Below are 23,492 nucleotides of genomic sequence, written 5' to 3'. Positions count from 1 at the left end.
ATGTCAGCTGGGGGGTAGCTGGTTGGCTTCAGGGACAGGAGCCAGTGGCAGTAGCCTATGTGGCAAGTCCTGCCCATCCGTAGGTGTCTTGGTGGCAGCTCCTTGTTGGTTAGCAGGATTCCTGCTGCAGCTCAGTGAGGGCAGGGGCCGCGTGGTGGGGAAGGGCCCAGCACCTAGCATGTGGAAGATGGCCCAGGACTCTGCCCAGGGGCCTCTGGTGACAGGTCCAGGCTTCTCCCCGCCCTCGCCTCGGCCCCTGCCCTGGCCTCGCCCACACTGGGAACCGGGAGCACAGCTTTCTGTGCCAGTCTTGCCGTGCCCGGGGCACTGGGGGCCGGCCTTGCCCCTCACCCCAAACCGGTCCGTCCAGCCGTCCACCCGCCCCACCTCAGATACCCCAAGAAAGCCAGAGTCCAAACACGCGTGTAGCTAGGCGGGCAGATTTACTTGCAGCAGAGAAAGGACAAGGAGATGAACGAGCGGCAGCCCCAGTGGTACCAGGAGCAGCAGGGAGGGTGTGCCCAAGGCTCAGGCCTCCCCACCCACCTCGGGGTGCTTCTGCCGCAGGTGTTTGTCCAGGGTGGCCCGCAGGCCGAAGGGCACACAGCAATGGGGACACTCGAAGCGGGGGCTGCCGGGCCCCAGGCCATGCATGCGGCGGTGGCGATTGAGCTTGCTGCTCTGGGCACAGGCATAGGAGCAGAGCTCGCAGGAGTAGGGCCGCTCGCCCGTGTGGGAGCGCCGGTGCACCGTCAGGTTGCTGCTGTTGGTAAAGTGCTTCCCGCAGAACTCACAGCTGCCCCCAGGCCCGCGGCTCTTGCCCACTGGCTTTGGCATCTTCTTTGGGGACAGCTCACTCTTAGCAGGTTCAGTTCTCTCTACCTTGGTGTTAGGTCCCCAGCTGGCCCCACCAGGGCCTACTTGAGCCCCACCGCCAGGAGCCCCCGGTTCCTGGACGCCTGCAGTGGCAGCGGCCCCGGCACCCTCCCCACCTCTACCACATGGGAGGGTGCTGGCTGGGGCTGCAGCGTGAGCAGCTGGCTCAGGAGGGGCAGTGGCAGAGGCCTGTTCCTGACTGGCTTCAGCCCTGCAGGGGCTCTGGGGCTGGGGCTGCCGGTGGGTCTTCTTGTGGCGGTTGAGCTTGCTGCTCTGGGTACAGGTATAGGGACACTGGTCACAGGCATAGGGCCGCTCGCCGGTGTGTGAGCGCATGTGCACCTTGAGGTTACTGAAGGAGCTGAGGGTCTTTGCGCACACAGGGCAGGTGGGGCTCCGCCTGGGGACGATGCTCATTCGGGGGCCCTGGGCCTCCGCTTCGGGCCCCACCACGGCCGACACAGCAGCAGCTACCTCGGCCAGGCCCAGTAGTGGGGCCTCTGGGGCCTCAGCTTCCGTCTGGTAGATGGACAGTCCGTGGTCCCACTGGGCATGGCGCAGCAGTTTCCAGGCCCCCGTGAACTGCCTCCCGCAGCGGAAGCAGCTCAGGGCCTTGGGGTCCTTGCGCTCTGCAAAGAGAAGGGCTGGCTGTTAGGGAGATGCGTGAAAGCAGAAGTCCCACTCGCACCTGCCAGTTGGCTGCCTGCTGCAAGAATGGCCCTGTTCCAGGGGCTGAGAATGCATTCCCTGTCTTCAGAAGCTGAGGTTCAGAAGTGAGTGGACAGACTAGTGAGAAAAACCTGTGGAGTGGATGGGGGCTATCTGGGGATCCTTTCTGTGTTGGAAAATCTTCAAGAAAGTGAAAGCAGAGTGGGGGACAGAGGAGTGCTATTTTCTAGCAGAGATGGGGAGTGGAGGGGGTCAGGACGGCCTTACTGGAGACTGGACCAATCTCCCCATGCTGGGCACCAGCCATCACCCCGCCACTCATTCCACTTTCCACCTAAGCGAGAATTAAAACCTCTCATTTTCTTCCAGATGGTAAAACAGGCCAAGACGTTTCCCCCAGGTCACAAGCTTGGAAAGGTGGAGTTGGGGGTTCAGCCCACAGACCCAGGGAGGGCAAGACAGGTTTTCAGGAAAGATTGCTGGATTGATTACTGAGCGGGTTTCTGTGCAAGGCTCCCAAGTTCATGGGTCCCATGCAGGGTCTCCTGTTCCCTACTTTGTAGAAGAGGGGGCCAAGGCCCAACAAGTGGGGAGAAGCCCTAGCAGCCACCTAGAGGTCGGGGTGGGTCAGTAAGGTAGGTCCCCCTGCACAGACCTCAAATTAAAAACCCCCCACAAACTGGATGTTTTCTCTAGACCTTCCAGGTACTCCCAGTAAAGCATTTGCCTTTACTTTTCAAATTCTAGCCAGTCTAGCCAGGGGCAGGAGCACAGATGGGGGCTGGTGGGTGTCAGCCTGGCCTGACCTCTCCCGTTCCCTAGCTGTGTGACCTTGGGTGAGAAACACTCCTCTCTGGTCCTCAGGTTTCTCATGTGTTAGAATATGGGGCCCCCAAAGATCCTGTCCTTTCTAGGGTTGTTGTGACCATGAACGGAGAACTGAATATTTTGGTCCCTGTGCGCCCTCAATAAACAGGAGCTGAGCTCACGTGGTTGAGGTGCCCACAGGGCTCCAAGTCCAAGCACCTGGGAGTGTTCCAGTGATTCCATCAAGGCCCCTCCCTAGGCCACCAGACCACCTGCTGGCTTCAAGTCTACAGCTGATTCTCAGCCCCTCCCCCGGCCCCACTACAGGACCCTCCCCCCAACCACCCCCAGCCCAGGCCTTAATAGAATTCCATTTCCCAAAAATCCTGGGCATGGGCCAGGGGATGGAAATTTATAGGTTTGGAGGAGCCTCAGCCTGTGATGACCAAAAGCTCACCACGAGTCTAGCACCAAGTTAAGGGCTCATTCCCTCCCAAGGGAAGGAACCCAGGTGTCCAGACACCCAGGACCTGACCCAAACCAGGGGCTTCCCAGCGTGCAGGGCTGGGAGATTCCATCAGAGAGGAAAGCCAGAAGCCCCTTCCGGGGCTCTGAGCGAATGCACTAGCTCCTCAATCAGAAGCAATCAAGAGGTGGGAGGGGGCAGCCATGCCTCTTCCAGTTGTCCTCAGCTTCCCCTCCCCCAGGCTGCTGCCCTCCCCAGAGGTCCCCCTACTGCCACACTGGTCCAGCCACCTGGCCAGTTATTTCTGGCCATGGGGAAGGAGAAGTGAAACCAGATTGGGGGTGTGTGTGTGGCAAATCCCCAGACCAGGCTTCAGGGGCTGGCCACACCCTGTGGGCGGCCCTCCTCCATGCCCAGCCCCCACCCCCACCCACCCCGCTCACCACTAGTCCCAGCCCTAGGACAGGGCAGGCCCTGGCCACGCCTAGGCTGCACCCGAAGGGGAGCGAGAAAGGGGAAGTAGTGCTCACTGCCCCGCCTGTCCAGCTCAGCCCCTTCTCCCACAGGAAGCCGGGCCTTTGAGCTTGAGAGGGGGACTGCATCCCGGCTTGACTCACCTGAGCCCTGGCAGGGGCTGGGGCCTCTAAAAAGCTGACAGTCCAACTTCTTGTGGTCCATGAAAGCAGTGATGGCCTCCAACGGAAAGGTCTGCAGGCAACGGCCGCAGGTCAACAGATCTGGGTGTTTGTCCGTCCAGGGCTGGCGGTCTGCTGGGAGGAAGCGGGTGGTAAGCGTGGGGTGGGGCCAGGATGGGGGCTGGGGGTGCCGACGGTGAGGGAAAACCCAAAGGTCAGAATGGGGGCTGGAGGCCGGGACCTGGCAGGAGAAATAAGGCCGGGCCGGGGGTAGGGGGTCGGGGGTCGGAGCCTGGAGGAGGGCGCCCCCCGCCCCAAGTGAAGCGGGAGGGAGGCGGGGCAGGGGCAGGGGGCGCTCACCGCGAGGGTTGCCGATCAGCGGCGTCCACAGCGCCCACTGGTTCCGCGCGCCGAGGGCGTGGAGAGGGCTCCCGGCGGGCACGGGCTCGGGCCCGGGGGAGTGGCGGGCTTCGCCGTCGAACCGCCCCGGCGCGGGCGCGGGCACTTCCTTCGGGGAGAAGAGCCCCAGCCCCGGGGCCTGCAGGGGCCGCGCGTCTGGCTCGGGCTTCACTTCGATGACGAGGTCCGGCATCTCCATCTCGTCGTCGGTGCTGGAGGCGGGCGCGGGGTCGACTCGGCGGGGCGTGCAGCCGGCCTTGCGGCGGGACATGGGTCGCGGGCCGGGCGGGCTGGCGGGCGGAGGACGCGAGGGCCGTGCGCTCTCAGTCCGTGGCGCTCAGGTGAGTGACTGCGGCGACCCGCGGCGAACTCTTACACGTGCTGGCCCGGCCCGTGGCTCCGCCCCCGGGGGGCGGGGCCTGACGGGAGAGGCTGGGGCGGCCCCGCAGGGGCCCCGGGCGGCAGCCCCGCTTGATCAAAGCCGAGCCCACTGCATTTTCTTAGGGACCAAATCTTAATGACGCCCAGGTCTCACGACCACGCACACAAACTGCTACTTCTGATTCCGTTTTAGGGGCGGGTGCAACTAAGGCGCACGGTGCCCACGCACACTCCCGGCGAGAGAGACATAACAGTAAGGGCCACGTTTCTCCCTGGGCGCCTATGAGTAATCGGGACTGTTCCATTAAATGCATTACAACAAAAATCCAGTGGACAAACATTTTTTGAGCATTCACTGTGCACTGGGTTCTGCTCTAAGCACTGAGGATAGAGCCGTGAACAAGACAGAAAATAAGGGGCACCTGAGTGGCTCAATGGTTGAGCATCTGCCTTCAGCTCAGGTCATGATCTTGGGGTTTTGGGATCCAGCCCTGCATCAGGACCCTGCAGGGAGCTGCTTCTCCCTCTGCCTATGTCTCTGCCTCTCTCTGTGTGTCTCTCATGAATAAATAAAATCTTTAAAGAAAAGAATCCCTGGCCTAACACAGTTTATTTCTGAGGGAGACAGGCTCAAAGAAGTAACTGCAAAACTTGGAGTGCCTTCCAAGTTGCAATGGGGCTAAATAAATCGAGGAGGGATTATAAAGGGTTACTGGGGTCAAGGGGGGAGGCTCACTTTTCTCCAGGGTAGAACATGGTGGAATTGAGACTTGAGGGAGGTGAGGGGACCAGCTAGCCTTGTGTGTTCAAGAATAACAAGGAAGGGGGGAGGGCATGGGTGATTGAGTTTTGTGAGAAAATGAGATCAGACCCAAGAGGGTCTTTTGCCCACTTAAAAATCTTTAGTTTTCTGAGACCAGAGCCTTGAGGGATAGTTTAAGGCCAGGAGGGTTGAGATCCTATAGATCCATCTGCTCTGCTCCAAAACCTGGAATCACCATTAAAAGCAAACAGGCAACTGTGTCACCTCCCTCCACGGGGGCCTCCTTGAACTTCCCTCCGCAAAGCAGCTCAGTTCTGATCACTGTTTGAAGTGGCATCGACACCCTGCCCCACCCTCCAACCCTTACAAGTTTTTTTTTTTTTTTCTTCCTGGCACTGGCCACATCATAACATAGATCTATTTGTTGACTGTCCTCTCTCCCCTCCCCACCCCCACCGGACACAAGCCCCCTGAGGTCAGGGCCAGGGTCTGTCCTCCCCAGAGTCCCCAGCCCAGCTCCCAGTGAACTTCACATGCTAATCTCCCTGGAGTACTGCTCCAGGCCAGAGGGTTCCTCATATTGTTATTCAGAGCTGAGCTCAATTATCCTCTCGAGAGCACTGACCACTGTATCTAATGTAGCCCCACCCTGCTGAAGGCCTTGCACCATGACCTCCATCTGTCCTCAATTCTTTCCTGGCTCTCAGCTTCCCCATCTGTCATCAAAGGGGGCTTCTTCACGGCCACCTCCTTTGACCACCCAATTTTTTCTTTTAAGTTTATTTATTCGTGAGAGACACACAGAGAGAGGCAGAGATATAGGCAGAGGAGAGCCTGATGCGGGACTCATCCCAGGATCCTGGGATCATGACCTGAGCAGAAGGCAGACGCTCAACCACTGAGCCACCCAGGTGCCCTGAGCGCCCAATTAAAGGAGTTCCGCCAACTGTGCCACTTGTTACCCTTATTTTATTCCTTTTATTTTATCACTCATCGCAAGCCTTGAAGGATCTGGCTGAGGTATTTGCTCATGTATACCCTCTATGTGCCCCTCCCGGCCCTCCTTAATGATGTAGGTCCTAAGAGGGCAGGAGGTAGGTTGGCCTCATTCACAGAGCTTCTCCTTGTTCATAGTTCAGTTAACAAATGTGTAGGGCACCTGGGTGGCTCAGTGGTTGAGCATCTGCCTTCGGCTCAAGTCGTGATCTCGGGTCCTCGGATCCAGTCCTCCATCAGGCTTCCTCCAGGGAGCCTGCTTTTCCCTCTGCCTCTCCCATGAATAAATAAAAAAAATATTTAAAAAAACAACAACCAAAAACAAATGTGTATTGAGCCTTCTGCTATGCACAGGCTCTCAATAGAGGCCGCAGAGGGCCTGTGTGCCAGGAACGAGGCCTGGGGGGGGTCTGGTGGGAAGTGGAGGGTCCACCAAGCCTCTATCGTACTGAAAAAGTGTGGAAGGAAGGAATTCTAATCTGAGCCCCAAGACCCACGTTCCAAAGCACTCGAGGTCAGACACTGCATCCTTCAAGGTCTGTTTCCCCCTTTGTGAGGACTGCGAGGCAGAGCGGCCACCGCGGTCCAGCCCCCAGCCCCGGCCCTCTGCGAGCCTTTCTTCCCTCCGTGTGCTGCGCGGCGGGCGCGGGTTTCCAAGGCGGGGAGCGGGGGTCCCGGGCGCAGGTGAAGGGCAAGGCATGCACGTGGAGGGGGAGGGGGCGCAAACCCCCGAAGCTCGTCCTTAGCTCAGCGCGCGGGGGACGTCCTCCGGGTTCTGAACCTGTTTCTTCTTCCGTAAGGCGGGCATCCCGGCCGGCCCCACCTCGCAGGCCGGCGGTGCGGATGCAGGCGACGGGCCAGGTGGCAGGCGGGTGGGCGCGGGGCCGCGCGGGCCTCGGAGCGCGGGAGCCCGCCCGGCACCACGTGGGGCGGCGGCGGCGGGGCGGGCGGAACGCAGGCTGGGCGGCTCGCGGCCCGCCCGGGCCTCTGCAGCCGGGGCGCCGGCGGAAGTGGGAGCGCGGCCGCCGCGGACCGCGGTGAGTGTCGGGGTGTCGGCGGCGGGGCGCGAGCACCGCGCGGTGCCTTCCCTCTCCCGGGGCCCGGCCGCCCGGCCGCGTGCGGAGTCGGGGGGGCGGGACGGGGCAGGTCCGCGCCTGCAGCGCGCCGGCCGCGGGCGCGTTCGGGGCCCCGCGCGGCCGCCCCGGGACTCGGGGCCGGGACCTTCCCGCGCCTCCCGGGGCTCGGGGGCGAGGATCGCGGCCGCCGCCCGGGCTTCCCGCTCTGGCGGGACGGCGTCGCGCGCGGGGCTGAGCCGCCAGGACCCCCAGCCCAGGCGGCGCGGGGGCCACGGACGCCTGGGGGCCCGGAGGACCTACTTAGTATAAGAAAAGGCCAGCCTGTGGGTGGCCAGGGCGGAGTGGAGAAGGAACTGACCGGCGGGGGGCGGGGGCAGAGGGGAGGGGAAGGACGCGGGGCTGGGGGTTCGGGGTGTGTGTGTGGCGGGGGGCGACCGGTCAGCACTTTGGTTAATTCGCCGAGCTCTGTTAACCTGGCAACTCATCTAGTTCCCTCCCCTGGCAGATGTTTGTCCCCTGAATGATCATTGCCATTTTCTTGGAAGTGCGCACTGAGGCCGCTGTAAGGGAGGTCTGCAAATCTCCTGCCCTTGCTCATGACCCAAGTGACGAGCTCTGGAGTCTTAACTATTCGATTAACTTTTTTTTTTTTTTTTAAGATTTTATTTATTTATTCATGAGACACACACACACAGAGGCAGAGACATAGGCAGAGGTAGAAGCAGGCTCTTTGCAAGGAACCCAGTGCGGGACTTCATCCCAGGACCCCGGGACCCCAGGATCAGGACCTGACCCAAAGGCAGATGCTCAACCACTGAGCCACCCAGGTGCCCCTTGATTAGCTTTTCAAGTAGTGAGGGATGGGCCTGGACATTTTTCTGAAATCCTCAGGAGGGAAATCCTTGGCCTGGAGACTGAAAGGATAAAGGATTCTGAAGCCTGGTCACCAGGGAGCATGGATAATGCCTGCTTTTGCCTTCTTGGGCACACCCTAGGTGACCTTTCCTATATCCATTCTTTATCAGATCACACCTTGGTTCCAAAAGCTCTGGTGGCCCTCCAGTGCTGGCGGGGAACAAATCTTTCCTGCTGAGGGCAGGGGTGATGGCCTGGATCTGTTGTCAGGCCAACCTGGGTTTGCTCCCTTTTCGTACCACCCAGACAGCTTGGACCCAGTAAGTGATTTGCCATTTCTCAGTTCTAGTTTCCTCCTCCAGAAAATGGGGATTGGGAATCACATGGCAGGACCCGTCCCCGTTCAGTTTTCCCTAACAGATAAAGCAGGTCTGTACACTGGTCCACCCTTACTTTTGTTTCATCCAGGGATTTAACATAATTTGTGACCGTTTCTTTGTTCAGTACTAGCCCTAGAGACTAGGGTGTTTCTCTTAAATCACTCAAGTGTTAACCTAGGTTGGGTGAAAACCCTGGGGGCTGATGACTCTTAGTAAGGTTGGATTGCAGTGGCCAGGTAAATTAGAAAATGTGTATATCCTTTAATCCCATTTACAGTGGTAGTGGTCAAATAAAGAAAATGTATATTATACCCACTAAACTAATATAGCAGTGTGTATTAACTAACTGGAATTTAAATAAAAATGTAGGGATCCCTGGGTGGCTCAGTGGTTGAGCGCCTGCTTTCAGCCCAGGGCATGATCCTGGAATCCCGGGATCAAGTCCCATATCAGGCTCCCTGCGTGGAGCCTCCTTCTCCCTCTGCCTGTGTCTCTGCCTGTCTCCGTGTGTCTCTCATGAATAAATAAATAAAATCTTTTAAAAATAAATAAAGTAAAAATGTAAAAAAAAGAAAAATGTATATATCCCATACATCCCGTTTACTGTGGTCTTCCCCGTCAGGGAAAACCCGGAGAGTCCGCCTTGGTTCTCCCCTCAGTCCATCAGCAAATAGTGAGGGCTTTTGACCTTCAACAAACCCTGGTCTGATCACTTTTCCCCACCTGTGCAGTCCCCGCCCTGTCCCAGGCACCCTCCTCTGCCTGCCTGGGCCACCGCAGTGGCTTCCTGCCTGGGCTCCCTGCTTCTCCCTTGTCTCTCACAGTCCGCTGTCTCCGTACACAGGCAGAAGGATCATGTGAAATTCGAAGCCACGACCCATCCCTCTTCTGCTCAGAACCCGTCCCCTGGGTTCTGTGTCGCTCAGAGTAGAGAGCCAGGTCCTGGCATCAAAGCCTCTCCCTGCACGATCTGCCCCTGCTCCCCCCTCCTCCACATTGGCTGGCCTCCTTGCTTTGCTTCAAAGTCACAGGCTTCTGTGGCCTTTGCATTTGCTGTTCCCGCTGGCTGGAATGCTTTCCCCCCTCAGATCTCTACATGACTCTGTTCCTCCTTCCTTTTGGGCCTGTGCTCAAGTACAACACCCTTGCTGGCCAGCTATCTCTTGCCCCCAGGCCAGGTCAGGCCAGGCAGCCCCTCTGGGCACCTGAGGCCCCTAGCCTTGTAGTTCATTCCAGCCCTGCCCACCCTGGGTCCACATTGTCTGGAGACAAGTCTGTGTCACCCACTGAACTGTGACAGCAAGGCCAGGTTGTTTCACTCAACAGCTGTGACCCCAGCACCGCCCCAGGTGTGCTGGGCACGGAACAGGCCCTCGGATAATGTGGAGGGGTGAATCTTTTCATACCTTTAACAAATATTTACTGAGCTCCCCCTGTTTGCCAGGCCCTGGGTGGGGCTGGGGGTGGAGTTGGGAAATAATTGGATGTGTCCTTTCTCTCAATGTCGTGTGTTCTGTGGCAGAACGGACATCATGTAGGTAAACGAATGCATATCTTCAGGAGGCAATAGTGCCGTGGAGACAAGATAATTCAGGCTGAAGGGGCTACTGTCTTCCTCCCTGTAAAGGGGGATGTTTGGGCAGGGACCGGAGCGAACTGAGGGAGGGTGAGCCATGTATGCAGAAATCGATCAGTCTCCCATCCGGAAGAGGGTTCCAGGAAAGAATGTGCTTGACATGTTCAAGGACAAACAGCATCGAGCAAAGGGTGGAGGGGCAGGATATGAGGTCAGAGAGCTGATAGGGTCTTGTGGCTGTTGTGAGGGCTTAGGCTTTTTGCTTTTGGTGATGTGGGAGCCATGGGAGAGCTCCGAGCAGAGGAGGAGTGTGCTTGGACTTAGTTCTTTTTTGGACTTAGTTCTAATAGGAACCCTGACGGCCGAGTCTGCGTAGGGAGCAGGCTGTAGGGTGAAGGTGGCAGCTGGGGGCCCAGTGGGGAGGAGACTGGTGTAGACCAGGTGGCAGGTGACAGGAGGAGGAGACAGAGTGGGATGGGGGCGGGGGGAGGGTGAGGATTTGCTGGATTCTGGGTACAATTTTGAAGGTGGAGCTCATGGGCCTTTTTGACGGATGGAATGTGGGTGGCAAAGAAAGTGGGGAGGAGGGCAGCCTGGGTGGCTCAGCCGTTTAGCGCCGCCTTCAGCGGGGGCATGATCCTGGGGACCAGGGATCAAGTCTCATGCCCGGTTCCCACGTCATCGGGTTCCCTGCAGGGAGCCTGCTTCTCCCTCTGCCTCTCTCTCTCTCTCTCTCTCTCTCTGTCATGAATAAATAAATAAAATCTAAAAAAAAGAAAAAAGAAAGAAAGCGGAGAGGAGTCCAGGACACTGTGAAATCCTAGGAGGTCTTTTTATTTTTGTTATTTTTTAATTTCCATTTCACAGATGAGGAACCGAAGCAGGGAGGCTGCTTGTAGAGTCGCAGTGACCTGCCCAGATCCCTTGTAGTGAGTCTGGAGGGAATAAGAACCACCTGCCTTCCTGAATCCACATCTTCACCTGCTCTGCAGTGGGGTAAGCTCTGGCCTGCCTCTCTGGCTTGTATGGCCCACCAGCCAAGCATGGGTTTTACTTTTTTTTTTTTTTTGGAAGACCTTACTTATTTATTTATGAGAGACACACAGAGAAAGGTAGAGACACAGGCAGAGGGAGAAGCAGGCTCCCTCTGGGGAGCCTGATGTGTGACTCCATCCTGGGACCCTGGGATCATGCCCTGAGCCTAAGGTAGATGCTAAGCCACTGAGATATTCAGGTGCCCGGGTTTTACATTTTTAAGTGCTTGGAAAACTTTAAGAATTTTCGTGGGTGCCTGAAATTATACAAAATTCAAATTGCAGTGCCCCAATAAGTACGGTTCTAAGGGGGAACAGCCGTATTCATTGCTTTCATATCTGTCTCTGGCTGCCTGCTTGTAGTTGTGACAGACTTTGTAGCCCAAAGCATAAAATATTTACTGTTGGGCCCTTTACAAGAGAACATTTGCTGACTTCTAGTAAGGATTCAATTTGGGCCACCAATGGTGCAGGGAGGGGTCTGGTCTGTAGGGCTTGGCAGCTTAGACCCTGAGAAAGGTCTGGGCTGAGACAGAAAGTTTGGGGAGTGGGTAAGGATGGGGAGAGGAAGTTCAGATTCCTGAGAGGGAATCTAACATTTTCATTTTCACTTTAGTTTTTTTTTTGAAGTTTTATTTTAAGTAGGCTCCAAAGACCACCCTATCAAGAGATGCATGCTCTACCAACTGAGCCAGCCAGATGCCCCGGGAAGCTCACATCTTTTCCAGGGACATGGAAGCAGTATAATATGCCACTTTCTTTTCAAAATCAGAATTTAGGGGATCCCTGGATGGCGCAGCGGTTTAGCACCCGCCTTTGGCCCAGGGTGCGATTCTGGAGACCCCGGATCGAGTCCCACGTCGGGCTCTCGGTGCATGGAGCCTGCTTCTCCCTCTGCCTATGTCTCTGCCTCTCTCTCTCTGTGTGTGTGACTATCATAAATAAATTTTTAAAAAAATTAAAAAAAAAACAAAACAAAATCAGAATTAAAAAAAATTACTCTGAGGGGGCGCCAGCTGCCTCGATTGTTAGAGTATGTGACTCTTGTTCTCAGGGTTGTGGGTTTGAGCCCCATGTTGGGGTAGAGATGACGTCAATAAAATAAAATAAAATCTTTTTTTTAATATTTTATTTATTTATTCATGAGAGATACAGAGAGAGGGAGGCAGAGACATAGGCAGAGGGAGAAGCAGGCTCCATGCAGCGACCCTAATGTGGGACTTGATCCCGGGACTCCAGGATCACGTCCTGGCCCAAAGGCAGGTGCTTAACCGCTGAGCCACCCAGGGATTCCCCCAAAATAAAATCTTTGAAAAGTTACTTTGAATAGTACAGACTGTAAAAGGCATAACAAGGGGAGCAGCTAAAAGGCCCCTGCTCTGAGCTCTTTGTGGGCAGAATGACCAGCAACTTTGGCAGTTTTCATGGATACTGTCCAGCTTTCCCTCTTTGAGGCTGTCCTAATTTATACCCTTAGGCCTAAGGAATATGAAGATGTTTCTCTACAGCTGCACCAACATAATCCTTCATCAGCCTTTGTTTAATCTTCCCTAATCCTAGAGGTGAAGAATCTTATAGCACCATAGCTTTAATTTGCATTTCTCTGGTTCTCAGTGATGTGAATATGTTCAGGAGTTGAGTAGCCATCTTTATCCCCGCCCCGCCCCCCATCTGTTTGTCTACACCAGTGGTTCTCAACTATAGACATTTTTATTTTGTCCCCTGCTGGGACATTTGGCAAAATATTGAGAACTTTTTTTTTTGGTAGATATCATTTCTAAGAATGTATCCACTAAATTTTTTCTTAAAATTTTTTAAACTTCTTTTTTTTTTTTAAGATTTTATTTATTTATTCATGAAAGACACAGAGAGGCAGAGACACAGGTAGAGGGAGAAACAGGCTCCATGCAGGGAGCCCGACACAGGACTCGATCCCAGGACTCCAGGATTATGCCCTGGGCCGAAGGCAGGTGGCTAAGGCAGGCGCTAAGCCGCTGAGCCACCCAGGGATCCCTTCTTAAAATTTTTAAAAAGATTTTATTTATTTATTCATGAAAGACACAGAGAAAGGCAGAGACATAGATCCCAGGACCTCGAGATCACGACCTGAGCCAAAGGCAGATGCTCAACTACTGAGCCACCCAGGTACCCATTTTTAAAAAAATTTATTGGGGTAAAGCAAACATAAGCTTTGCCCCTTTATCTACTTATTTGATTTCATTTAATTTTTAAAAAATATTTTATTTATTCATGAGAGACACAGAGAGAGAGAGAGGCAGAGACACAGGCAGAGGGAGAAGCAGGCTCCATACTGGGAGCCCGACGTGGGTCTCAATCCGGGTCTCCAGGATCACACCCTGGCTGAAGGCAGCGCTGAACCGCTGAGCCACCAGGGCTGCCCTCATTTCATTGTAATTTAATTTAATTTAATTTAATTTAATTTAATTTTATGTAATCTCTACCCCCAATGTGGGGCTGGAATTTACAACCCTGAGATCAAGAATTTCGTGCAAGGGACGCCTGGGTAGTTCAGCGGTTTAGCGCCTGCCTTCAGCTCAGTGCGTGATCCTGGAGTCCCAGGATCGAGTCTCACGTCGGGCTCCCTACATGGAGCCTGCTTCTCCCTCTGCCTGTGTCTCTGCCTCTCTCTCTGGGTCTCTTATGAATAAATAAATAAAATCTAAAAAAAAAAAGAGTTACATATTACTGACTGAGCCAGCCAGGTACCCCAATATATGGAGAACTTTTTTAGAAAAGGTTTTAGCGGGATCTGGTTGGCTCAGTCGGTACAGCATGGAACTAACTCTTGATCTCAGGGTTATAATTTCAAGCCCCATGCTGGATATAGAGATTACTTAAACAGCAGCAACAACAAAAAACTCCAAACAGCTTTTTTTTAAAAAAGGCTTTATGAGATATAACTCACACCATACTATTCACCAATGGGAGACAGTTTTGGTAGTCACAGTTTGGAGTGGGCGTTGGGGATACTACTGGCATCTAGTGGGTAGAGACCTAGGCTGCTGCTAAAATCCTACACCTCTGCACCTGACAGCCCCCCACAACATGACAAAGAGTGATCCTGCCCCAAACATCAACCATGCTGAGGTTGAGAGACCCTCATCTACAGCCTTGGCCCATTTCTCTGCAGGGTCCTTTCTTGCAAGGAGCTCACAGTTGGCTGTAGAGACAGGAAGAGGGTAACAAGGAAAAAGATCATCTCCATCTCCTCCGTACTGTGAGTGGCCCAGGGATGGGACACTGGGTGCCTAAAATTTGTCAATTGTTCCAGTAATCACTTTATTTTTAGTTTTTAAAAGATTTTATTTATTTATTCATGAGAGACACACAGAGAGAGGCAGAGACATAGGCAGAAGGAAAAGCAGGCTCCCTGTGGGGAGCCAGATGTGGGACTCAATCCCTGGATCCCAGGATCACGACCTGAGCCGAAGGCAGATGCTCAACCACTGAGCCACCCAGGTGCCCCAGTGATTACCACAGAGAGAACTAAGCCACAGAGAGGGGTGCAGCTATCTGAAACTTAGACACCCCCCAAGCTTGCTCATAGAACTGGCACTTCCCTATATGCAACCAACATCACAACATTGGCCCTTAATGTGTCCCCACATTAAACACCGTATGATTGTTAGGGCATTTAGTCCCCAGGACAACCCCATGCAGTGGATCCTCTTACCATCCCTATTTTACAGATGGGGAAACAATCATACCTAAACTTTTCTAGAGAGGCTACCATGTCCCACATGAGCCTGTTAAATCCTGGTTACACGCTGAGGTGGTCATCAGTACCATTTCTCCATACAGTGAAAGAGGAAACTCTCTTTTTTTTTTAACTTGGCTCTTTCTTTTCTTCATTCATTCATTCATGAGAGACACATTGAGAGGCAAGGACATAGGCAGAGGAAGAAGCAGGCTTCCTGTGGGGAACCTGAGAGGGACTTGATCCCAGAACCCTGGGATCACGACCTGGGCTGAAGGCAGACACTTAACCACTGAGCCACCCAGGCTGACCCAAGGAAAGTGTCTCTTGCTAAGCTGGCCTGGGAGCTCAGTCTCCCCTCCATTCATTCAAGCAGGAGCAATATTTAAGGGGCCTGGTGTCTGTGCCACCGCCACACAGTGTTCCAGGAGCTGGAGATACAGCAGGAGGCAAAAAGCCAGGCCGCTGCCCACAGGGAGGCAGGTCTCTAGCAAGGGACAAAGGCCATAAGCAGAATGATATATAGCATGTCAGAAGAGTTCTGTGTCCTGTGAAGAGAGATGAAGCTAAGGGGGGCTGGATGGGATGTACAGGGGGACTTGAAGATAGCCTGCTCCAAGGAGGCAGACAGGTGGTAAAAGCAGAGGGAGTGTCAAGGTGCAAGGGTCTGAGAGGGACTTCGGTGGCAAAGAGGCAGGTGAGGCTGGGTTAGAGAGGGTGCTGGCAGGGTACGGAGCACGCAGGGCCATTGACTTTAGCTTTGACTCAGGGTGAGGTGGGAGCCAGGGAAGGGCTCCTAGTGGAGGAGGGATGCAACCTGACTTGGGTGGTAGATGGCAGGTATTGGGTGTTAAGCAGGTGCCTCTGGCTGTGTGTGTGGGGAAAGACTTGGGGGTAAGAGGACAGTGAAAGTGGAAGCCAGGGGTCCAGGGAGGACCTGGCTTCAGTAGTCCAAGCAGGAAGTGATGGTGGCTAGACCAGGATGTGGGCAGTGGAGAGAGAGAAGCATTAGGCTCAGAATACATCAACAAGAGTTGATCCTTGAACAACACCGGTTTGAACTGCATCAGTCCACGTATACATGGATTTTTTTTTTTCAATAAATACAGTACAACACTGTAAACGTATTTTCCCTTCTGTATGATTTTTTTCATAAAATTTGCTTTTCTCTAGCTTACTTTATTGTAAGGATGCAGTATATAATACAAATAACTTATAAAATATATATTAATCTGCTCTTTATGTGATCAGTAAGGCTTCCAGTCAATAGTAGGCTAGGCAGTAGTTGAGTTTTGGGGAATCAAAAGTTATGCCTGGATTTTCAATTGTGTAGGGGGTCAGTGCCCTAACTCCCAGGTTGTTCCAGGGTCAACTATATATATTTAACCCCCTCAGGCTTTCTTTGTCTTTTATGACCTTGATTTTTTTTTTTTAAAGTAAGTGCCGTGCCCAACGTGGGACTCGAACTTCTAACCTCAAGATCAAGAATCATATGCTCTACCAACAGGCAGCCAGGCGCCCCACAACCTTGATATGTTTGAAGAACTTGGGCTTATTTTGTAGACTGTCCCTCAATTTGAGTTTCCTCACCATGAGATTTAAATAACACATTTTTGGTGGAAATACCACGAAGTGGTGCCCTGCCTTCAGTGTTATCACCTCAGGAGGCACATGGGGTCCATTTGTCCTACCCCTGCACATGATGGCTTTGATGCCTGAGTTAAGGTAGTATCCACTGGATTCCTCCCTTAGAAAGTTACTGTTTACTCTTTATGACAAATATTTTGTGGGGAAGTACTTTAAGACTGTGCATACACTAGACCTCATCCAACACTCATCCACAAATTTTAGTATCCATTGGATTTTAGCTCCTTATGTATTCTTTTATTTATTTATAATTAGCATGGACTCATGGATTTCTATTTTATTCAGTGGGTTATAATTGTACCTATCTTTTTATTTATTTATTTTTTAAGATTCTATTTTTAAGTAATCCCTATACCCCAGGTGGGGCTCGAACTTACAACCCCGGAGATCAAGAGCCCTATGTTCTACTGACTGAGCCAGCCAGGTGCCCCCATGTAACTATCATTGTTTTAATGTTTACATCATTCCAGAGTTGGCCTCTGGAAGCCCTTTTAAGCTGGCTTCTGTGTGACCGGGAATTTATTTGGAAGAGAGCCTCTCCCTATGGGTTAGATGGGCTGAGAGAGAGGAGAGGAGGCAGGAGTTCTCTCTTTCAGCAAATATTTATTGCCAGGGACTGGGTATAAAACACTGATAAAAGCAGTCAAAAGTTTCTGCTCAGGATGCCTGGGTGGCTCAGTGGTTGAGCATCTGGCTTTGGCTCAGGGCCTGATCCTGGAGTCCCAGGATCGAGTCCCACGTCGGGCTCCCTGAGTGGAGCCTTCTTCTCCCTCTGCCTGTGCCTCTCTCTCTCTCTGTCATGAATAAATAAATAAAATCTTCAAAAAAAATAAATTAAAAAAAAAGTTTCTGCTAAAAAAAATAATTAAAATAAAATAAAAAGAAAGTTTCTGCTCTCATGGACCTTGTGAATGATGGTAGCAGTTCCCAGGGGAGGGGTTCCTGGTGGAGGGAGGGCATAGAGTTTAGAAGGAGAATCTGGAACTGGGTTTTGGACAAATTGAGTTGAGGACGGATAGACACACCTCTGCTCCCTGCCTCCCTCTCATTTGTAGTCCCACACTCCCACTGTAACAACCTCTTGCTCTTCTTCACCCAACAGCCAGAAGAATGCAGACTCCACTGACCATTCCTGTGTCTGTGCTCCGGCTCCCCCGGGGTCCTGATGGCTTGAGCCGAGGCTTTGCCCCAGATGGACGCAGGGCCCCCCCGAAGCCAGAGGTTCCCCAAACCCTGGGGGCTCCAGTAGTTCAAGAATCTCGGGAATCCCAGGAACAGCAGGCGCGAGCTGCACTTCGGGAACGCTACCTCCGCAGCCTGCTGGCCATGGTGGGTCACCAGGTGAGCTTCACATTGCACGAGGGTGTGCACGTGACTGCCCACTTTGGAGCCACCGACCTGGACGTGGCCAACTTCTACGTGTCGCAGCTGCAGACGCCGATAGGTGTGCAGGCGGAGGCGCTGCTGCGGTGTAGTGACATTATTGCGTACACCTTCAAGCCGTAAGGATGTTACTAGGTTCACCTTTCTGCTGTGGGCCTAGCCACAGGGTCCCAGCCCACACGTTGGTGGGCTCCATAGAGTTTGCAACTAATTCCCTTGGAATTTTGAGCCGAGCTCCAGCAACTCAGGCTTCTTGGGACCTCCGGGGTCTCGTCAGTAAAATTCCACTGCAACCCCAGGATTTTAGAGCCTGTTGAAATGAAAGCTCTACCTCACAGAACTCTAAACTCTGAAATAGGGCCTCATGGCAGTTCCTGAAGACTGGGGCTGGGGGTAGGTGAGAAAAGCAGATTGCAGAATGGAAAATTGTTTTTTGAGGTTGCAGAGTTCAGCCATCCTGAAGGATACTGTCCTCCTACTAAAGAACCGACTTTCCCAGGAAAATTCGCGTCTTGTTCTTTGTTGTTGTTTTTTAAAGTGTAGCACACAAGGATGGAGCCAGATTTAGGAGTGGAAGGGTGGCTGGGCAGGGGCTGAATCCGGTGGATCTGTGCCAAGAAGAGGACACATCAAGGGGCTGGGAGGAGCTCGGATAAAGGTGGAGATTGGCTTGGTCCTGGAATGGCTGGAGCTACTCGAATGCCGGGTTTGGGATCTTTGGACGTGATTTCTTTCTCGGGGGTGGTGGTGGCGGGAATGTTCCCAGCGAGGGGTTGTAGCCCGTCCCTAGGGTGCTGTGGCCCTCACTCTAGGGACGGCCGGTTCGCTTCTCCGCCCACCCCGGAAGGGCTCGGAGCCTGTGCGGCGGCGCCGCCGCCGCCGCCGAGGACAGGCCGAGGACAGGCCGAGGACCGGGGGCAGGGGTGACGCTTCACCCTCTCCACTGCGCTCCAGCCGCTTGGCCGTCCGTATGATTCGCTTCACTTATCCCCATCACTGGTTGTCTTTCAGCAGGTTCGCTTTGTAGCCCCATCAACTTTAGAACGTTCATCAAGATCCCTTCAAGCGTAGATGAGATTTGCTTTGTTCGTCTACAGTCGCGAAAGCGCGGCGGCCGGAGATGTGGAACCGGGCGGGCGGAGGGCCTCCGCTCCCGCGACGCCGCCTCCAGCGAGCCCCGGGCCTAGCTCTCGGGTTGCCTTGGCAACGACGTCGCTCGCTCCTCCCCGAATCCTCCCGCCCTCTTAATTTTAGCCCCGCCTCCCCCCCCCCCCCCCAAACTGCGGGAGGTGCTAGGAAAGCCTGGCGAAAGTGCGCAGGCGAATATTAAGCGATTAAATTGAGCGGCGGTGGGGGTGGGGTGCGGTTACAGCTCGTGCGGATTCGCTCCGGGCTTGGGGATTTACCTGCTCCGTCGCCCAATTATTTTGGTTGGCAGATTCGTCTCTTGGTTTTGGGATTTCTTCCCTCTTCCAGTACTTTTTTTTTTTTTTAGTAAGGGGTATGATACTTCTCATGGGCTCATATTTATTTTAGTCTTTTCATTTAAATTGTGTTTCACGCAACGAATACAGAGAACTATTGATGAAATTGCTACCTACAAATGGAGGGCTAGAGAGTAAGTAGTAAAGAGGCACAGGCTTCGTCTCCAGGCAGAAGATCCTTCTGCCAGCATCCATCATCTGTACTCATATATTCAGTATGCCTCCTATCGCCTTTCCTTTCAAGCTCTCTCCCTTTGCATCTCTCCAGATCAGTTGGCCGAGCCCCGCCAAGCAGATGTTTTTTTATTTTTATCAACTCCATTCCCCTCTCCGCTGCCCGAGCTCGTGACGAATGTGTGCGAGTCTGAACGTTATCTAGATGGAGGCGGGCGGGCGGGGGGCGGGGGGGGCGGCTCAGGTTCGCGCTTGCGCGCTGCTCCGGGAGACGGCGTCCACATCGCCCCGCCCCTCGCGTTCTGCAGTTCCGGCTCTGCAGATTCGCTGCTCACGTTTCTTTTTCCCGTGGCTCTTTCTTCCTCTTGTTACCGGTTTCAACAACCCGCGAGACGACTCTACCTGCAAATCGTTTCAATTGATTTTCTGCTTTTCTTAGTCCGCAACGGGCTCACCGCCTCTTAACGAAAGTGCGGCTGCGGACGAGCAGGCGCGCGCGAGGCTCGGGGGAGGCGCGCTCGAGCTCCCGGCGGCGAAGACTACGACGACCAGGACAGCGAACGGAGGCGGCGCCTGAAGCGGCGGCGGAGCCCATGCCCCGGGACGGCGGGAGGGCCCGGAGAGACAAGCCCGGGGCCCGGGACATGTCCCCGGGGCCCCCGTGAGGAGGCGGCGGCGGCGGCGGCGATGGAGATCCCGCCGCAGGAGGCGCCGCCCGGGCCGGGCGCGGACGGCGACGCCGAGGAGGCCCCCGCCGAGGCCCGGTCTCCCAGCCCCGCATCGTCCCCCGCCGACGGGCGCCTCAAGGCTGCGGCCAAGCGCGTCACGTTCCCCTCCGACGAGGATATCGTGTCCGGAGCGGTGGAACCCAAAGACCCCTGGAGACACGGTAGCTACCGCCGGGGCGCGGGGGCGGGCTCGTGGCGGACCGGGAGTCAGCGCAGCGCCCGCCACCGAGGTGGTGCTTAATAAGTTGCACTAATGATTTAAGAAGACTGTCGTCGGTTTAGAGCTGCAAAGTGGCTCTGGAAGAGTCGGGGTGGCTATTGGGTTGGGAAGGTGAAAAGTAGCCGGTCTGTGCGCCCCCCCCCCCCACACCACCACCCCCCGGCACTGACGCTGAAGGTGGTCTTTCTAGGAATTAGAACAATAAGCAATTAAAGAAAGTTTGGAGGCTTGGAGATTGGCAGAGCGGTAGTATTCGAGTTCAAAGTCTCCGTCCTCCCCCCCTCCTCCCCCCGAAGAAGGATAAAGAGAGCAGTCAGGGGAGGAAGAGTGGGTCAGCATTGGCGTGGAAAAGGCAGGTGGCGTTTGATGGGCCCATAGGGATGGAAAGAGGTTAAGTTGCTGGTCTGGAAACTTCGAGACAAGGGGTAGTCATGTTGCTCACTTTTTTGGCTGAAAGGAAGAAGAGGAATAAACCAATGTGGACTGTGGCTGTGGAGAAGTTGGTAAATCCTGGGGTTAGGAAAGGGGAATCAAAGTTAACAAATTCCTAGAAAAGGAGCAGAGTTGATGGTCACTTTGGAGGTGGATGAGATAAGTTGAAGGAGGTGTTAGTTCTTGACGTTAAGAAGAAAAGTCACTGCATGCCTCCTTTTCTTCCCCCGAAAAGGGAAGCAAAACATTATCAGTCATTAAGGAGCAGAGGAACTTTCGGGCCTGGCTGTGGAAGGGAATCTTTAAAAAAAATTTTTTTTATTCCCAAGAAAAAGTTGGGGAATTAGAGTTGTTGGTCCTTAGAAGGTGTGTGCCTGAAGAAGTTTGCTGGCTTGAGGTGTTGGGAGAGGGAGCAAGTCTGCAGATTATAGGTCCCCTGAAGGTCAGGTTCGTGTTGAACTGAAAGGGCAGCTGGAGGAGTGTGTGTGTTTTACCTGTAGGGCTAGAGTTGGAAAGTTGCTCCGTGGATGAGTGGCAGCGTTGAGTCTGTTTCTCTGCTGGAGATGTCTGTTTTGCCAGGGTGGAGCCCAAGAAGAGAGGGGTCAGAAAAGTTGGTCATTTGGCCCCAGGAAAGAGGAGGCACTGTTGCTAGTCTGAGCAGTGGAGGAATTGTGGGTTTTATGTGAGAGTAGGAAACATGGTTATTGGAAGCTGAGCACATAGGTAGCCTGCTGTAAATGCCAGTTTGGCGAGTTACTGTTAGACAACTTCACATGTTGGCATCGGGAGCCAGCCAAGTCTTGGGCTCTCGGCCTCAGGGATAGGGGTCCCTTTTGGCTTAGAGGACTTGGGCTGAGGAGGGGAAGAGTCTGATGGTGCCCTGGCTATAGCATGGTACCCAGTCCAGGGAGTTGAGAGTGGGAAGGGCGAAAGACCTGGATAGGTAGAGGAGGTGGTGGAGAGCAGAGGTTCCAGTTCAAATCCTGACTCCCATTTACCCACTTCATAACCTCAGGCTTGTTATTTAACTCTTCAGAGTCTCCGTTTTCCTGACTGTGAAGTGGGTAATAATACCCCTGCCAAGGCTCTAAGAGAGGACTAAATTTGGTTGTGTATGAAATGTGATTGGCCAGGATGAGCTTTCATGAAGTCACAGTTATTGTTGGTCATTTTAGGGGTGATGTTGAATGATACTGGTCATTTTAGGAGCCAGTCTAGAGGGGTCGGTTCATGTGCTTGAAGCCTGGTTGTTTTGCTTCCCGCGCTTCCAGGAGAAGGCCAGAGAAGGTGGTCAGTTTGTGGGCCTGGGGCAAAGGGAAGGGAAGATGAGCAGTGTGTGGGCTGGAGGGTCATGGTGGGGGCAGGGAGAGAGTTGGTGCGGGGTGGGGCTGGGGGCAAGTTTCTGGTGTGCAGGTTCCCAGAAGGAGGAACAGCTGTGTGTAACCAGCTGTTTGATTTTGAGTAAGCTGTTTTTCCTCTCTGAGCCTCCTGTTTCTCTCTCTGCAAATGGAGGTGCTAATTTCTACCGCGGGGTAGTTGTGAAGATTAAATAAAATAGTCTTTGTAAATTCTTGCCACAGAAATAGCAGCTGCTGTTACCCAGGCAGTGAAGGAGTTTGAGAGAAGAACCTCAAGAAAGAGGGGTCACTTGGAGTCTGGCTGGGCGGAGCTGAGAGAATGGTTGCTGATTGGTCTTTCCTGGGTAGGGGGAGGTAGTAACAACTTACAGGCTGGGCGAGTCTCTCATTTCTGGAAGTTTAAAGAAGGGACAGCAGGGACTGGTCAGGACTCACACTCCGGAGGAGCCAGTGGGTCTGGGGTAGGGAGGTGATAACACTGAGAAGTTAAGAAAGCAGTTTATGGACTGGCAGAATTGGTCTGTCTTATGGGGTGGGGAGAGGGAGTTGAGGGCTCAGCCTGGAAGTGAAGGAGTTGGGGGTTCGTGGTCCCTAAGCAGGGAAGTGGTCATGGGTGACATTGGTGAGTTTTGACAGTGGGATTTGCAGTACAGGAGATTGGAAGGCTTGTCAGTGCTGAGGAGCAGGGGGCTAGTCTCTGTGCCTAGAAGACAGTGAGTTGCTGCCTGACCTGGGACCAGGGAAGGTGGAGTCTTACACGGCTGTAGAAGAGGAAATTTGGTACAGAAAGCTGGGCCAAGGAGGTTACCTAGTTGGGAGGCCAAAGGCTCTTCGCTGGAGGCTGCAGGGAGGACTCCGTTGGTCCTAGCAGTGGGGCAGGAGTTATGTTGGACTGGGTCTTTAAGCCATGGGAAAGCACAGGGGGTGTCATTTGAGCTGTGGACATAGTGGGAAGGGTGATGAAGGAGTCATTCTGGGACCTGCTGTGGTCATGTGACCCCATGGTCAAGAGTGAGGGGAGAGTTGGCGGGTCTGATTTGGGAGAGAGGTCATTCAGAAGCTGTTCTTCCATCATGGAGATGGAGAAGTTGCCTCAGCCAGAGGGTACAGGGGCATCCCTGAACTAGAGGAATCCGGGGCCCCAGCACAGGGTGACCATTCAGGGAGGAGAGCTGGGTCAGGCCCTGATAGAGCCTCTGGCTGGGGTGGAGGAGGGCCAGGCCCAGACTGGAGTGGAGTGGTGGCCCAGCTGGGTGAGAGACTCTGGGGAGTGTCTGTGTGAGGGCAAGAGTTTCATCAAGCCCTGCCAGAGGTCACTTGTTGGGGATCCCTGCAGGTGAGACTATCTGGAATCGTGGGGGTGGTCTCAGGCCTATGGAGGCTCAACCTAGCCCAGTGCTCATAGGGGCCTTGCCTAGCTCCCATCTTACATAGT

At 54.0% G+C, this 23,492-nt stretch overlaps 3 protein-coding genes across 8 annotated transcripts in view; 2 read left to right on the top strand and 1 right to left on the bottom strand.

Moving 5' to 3' along the window:
• Positions 1-424: 424 nt before the first annotated feature.
• On the bottom strand, positions 425-6,911 carry ZNF296 (zinc finger protein 296). The gene is made up of 3 exons (XM_072830183.1): positions 3,814-6,911; positions 3,436-3,585; positions 425-1,505 (listed from the first exon to the last, which is right to left on the bottom strand). The coding sequence occupies exons 1-3, from the start codon at positions 4,121-4,123 to the stop codon at positions 529-531; spliced, it is 1,437 nt and encodes a 478-aa protein (XP_072686284.1). The 5' UTR covers positions 4,124-6,911; the 3' UTR covers positions 425-528.
• On the top strand, positions 3,358-18,165 carry GEMIN7 (gem nuclear organelle associated protein 7). 4 transcript variants are annotated; one of them, XM_072830610.1, is made up of 4 exons: positions 3,358-3,545; positions 10,747-10,875; positions 14,065-14,151; positions 17,381-18,165. In XM_072830610.1, exon 4 carries the CDS (start codon positions 17,389-17,391, stop codon positions 17,782-17,784), a length of 396 nt encoding a protein of 131 aa, XP_072686711.1. In that variant the 5' UTR covers positions 3,358-3,545; positions 10,747-10,875; positions 14,065-14,151; positions 17,381-17,388; the 3' UTR covers positions 17,785-18,165. The 4 variants fall into 4 exon arrangements, with proteins under 4 accessions (XP_072686711.1, XP_072686570.1, XP_072686636.1 ...); XM_072830469.1 differs by lacking the exon at positions 3,358-3,545 and adding an exon at positions 6,923-7,029; XM_072830535.1 differs by lacking the exons at positions 3,358-3,545; positions 14,065-14,151 and adding an exon at positions 6,923-7,029.
• A 1,493-nt stretch (positions 18,166-19,658) lies between these two features.
• The window catches only part of PPP1R37 (protein phosphatase 1 regulatory subunit 37), a 40,558-nt gene continuing 36,724 nt past the window's right edge, over positions 19,659-23,492 (top strand). The window contains exon 1 of one of the 3 annotated variants that reach the window (XM_072829416.1): positions 19,659-20,208. In XM_072829416.1, the coding sequence (XP_072685517.1) occupies positions 20,007-20,208 (202 nt within the window). In that variant the 5' untranslated portion in view covers positions 19,659-20,006. Of the gene's footprint in view, positions 20,209-21,871; positions 21,990-23,492 lie in introns of those variants that run through there. The other 2 variants (XM_072829552.1, XM_072829472.1) reach the window with 2 other exon arrangements.

Source organism: Canis lupus, chromosome 1, assembly GCF_048164855.1.
Source record: "Canis lupus baileyi chromosome 1, mCanLup2.hap1, whole genome shotgun sequence".
Lineage (NCBI taxonomy): Eukaryota > Metazoa > Chordata > Mammalia > Carnivora > Canidae > Canis > Canis lupus.
The sequence above is the reverse complement of the archived record's forward strand: the minus strand, read 5'-3'. Positions and strand labels throughout refer to the sequence as shown.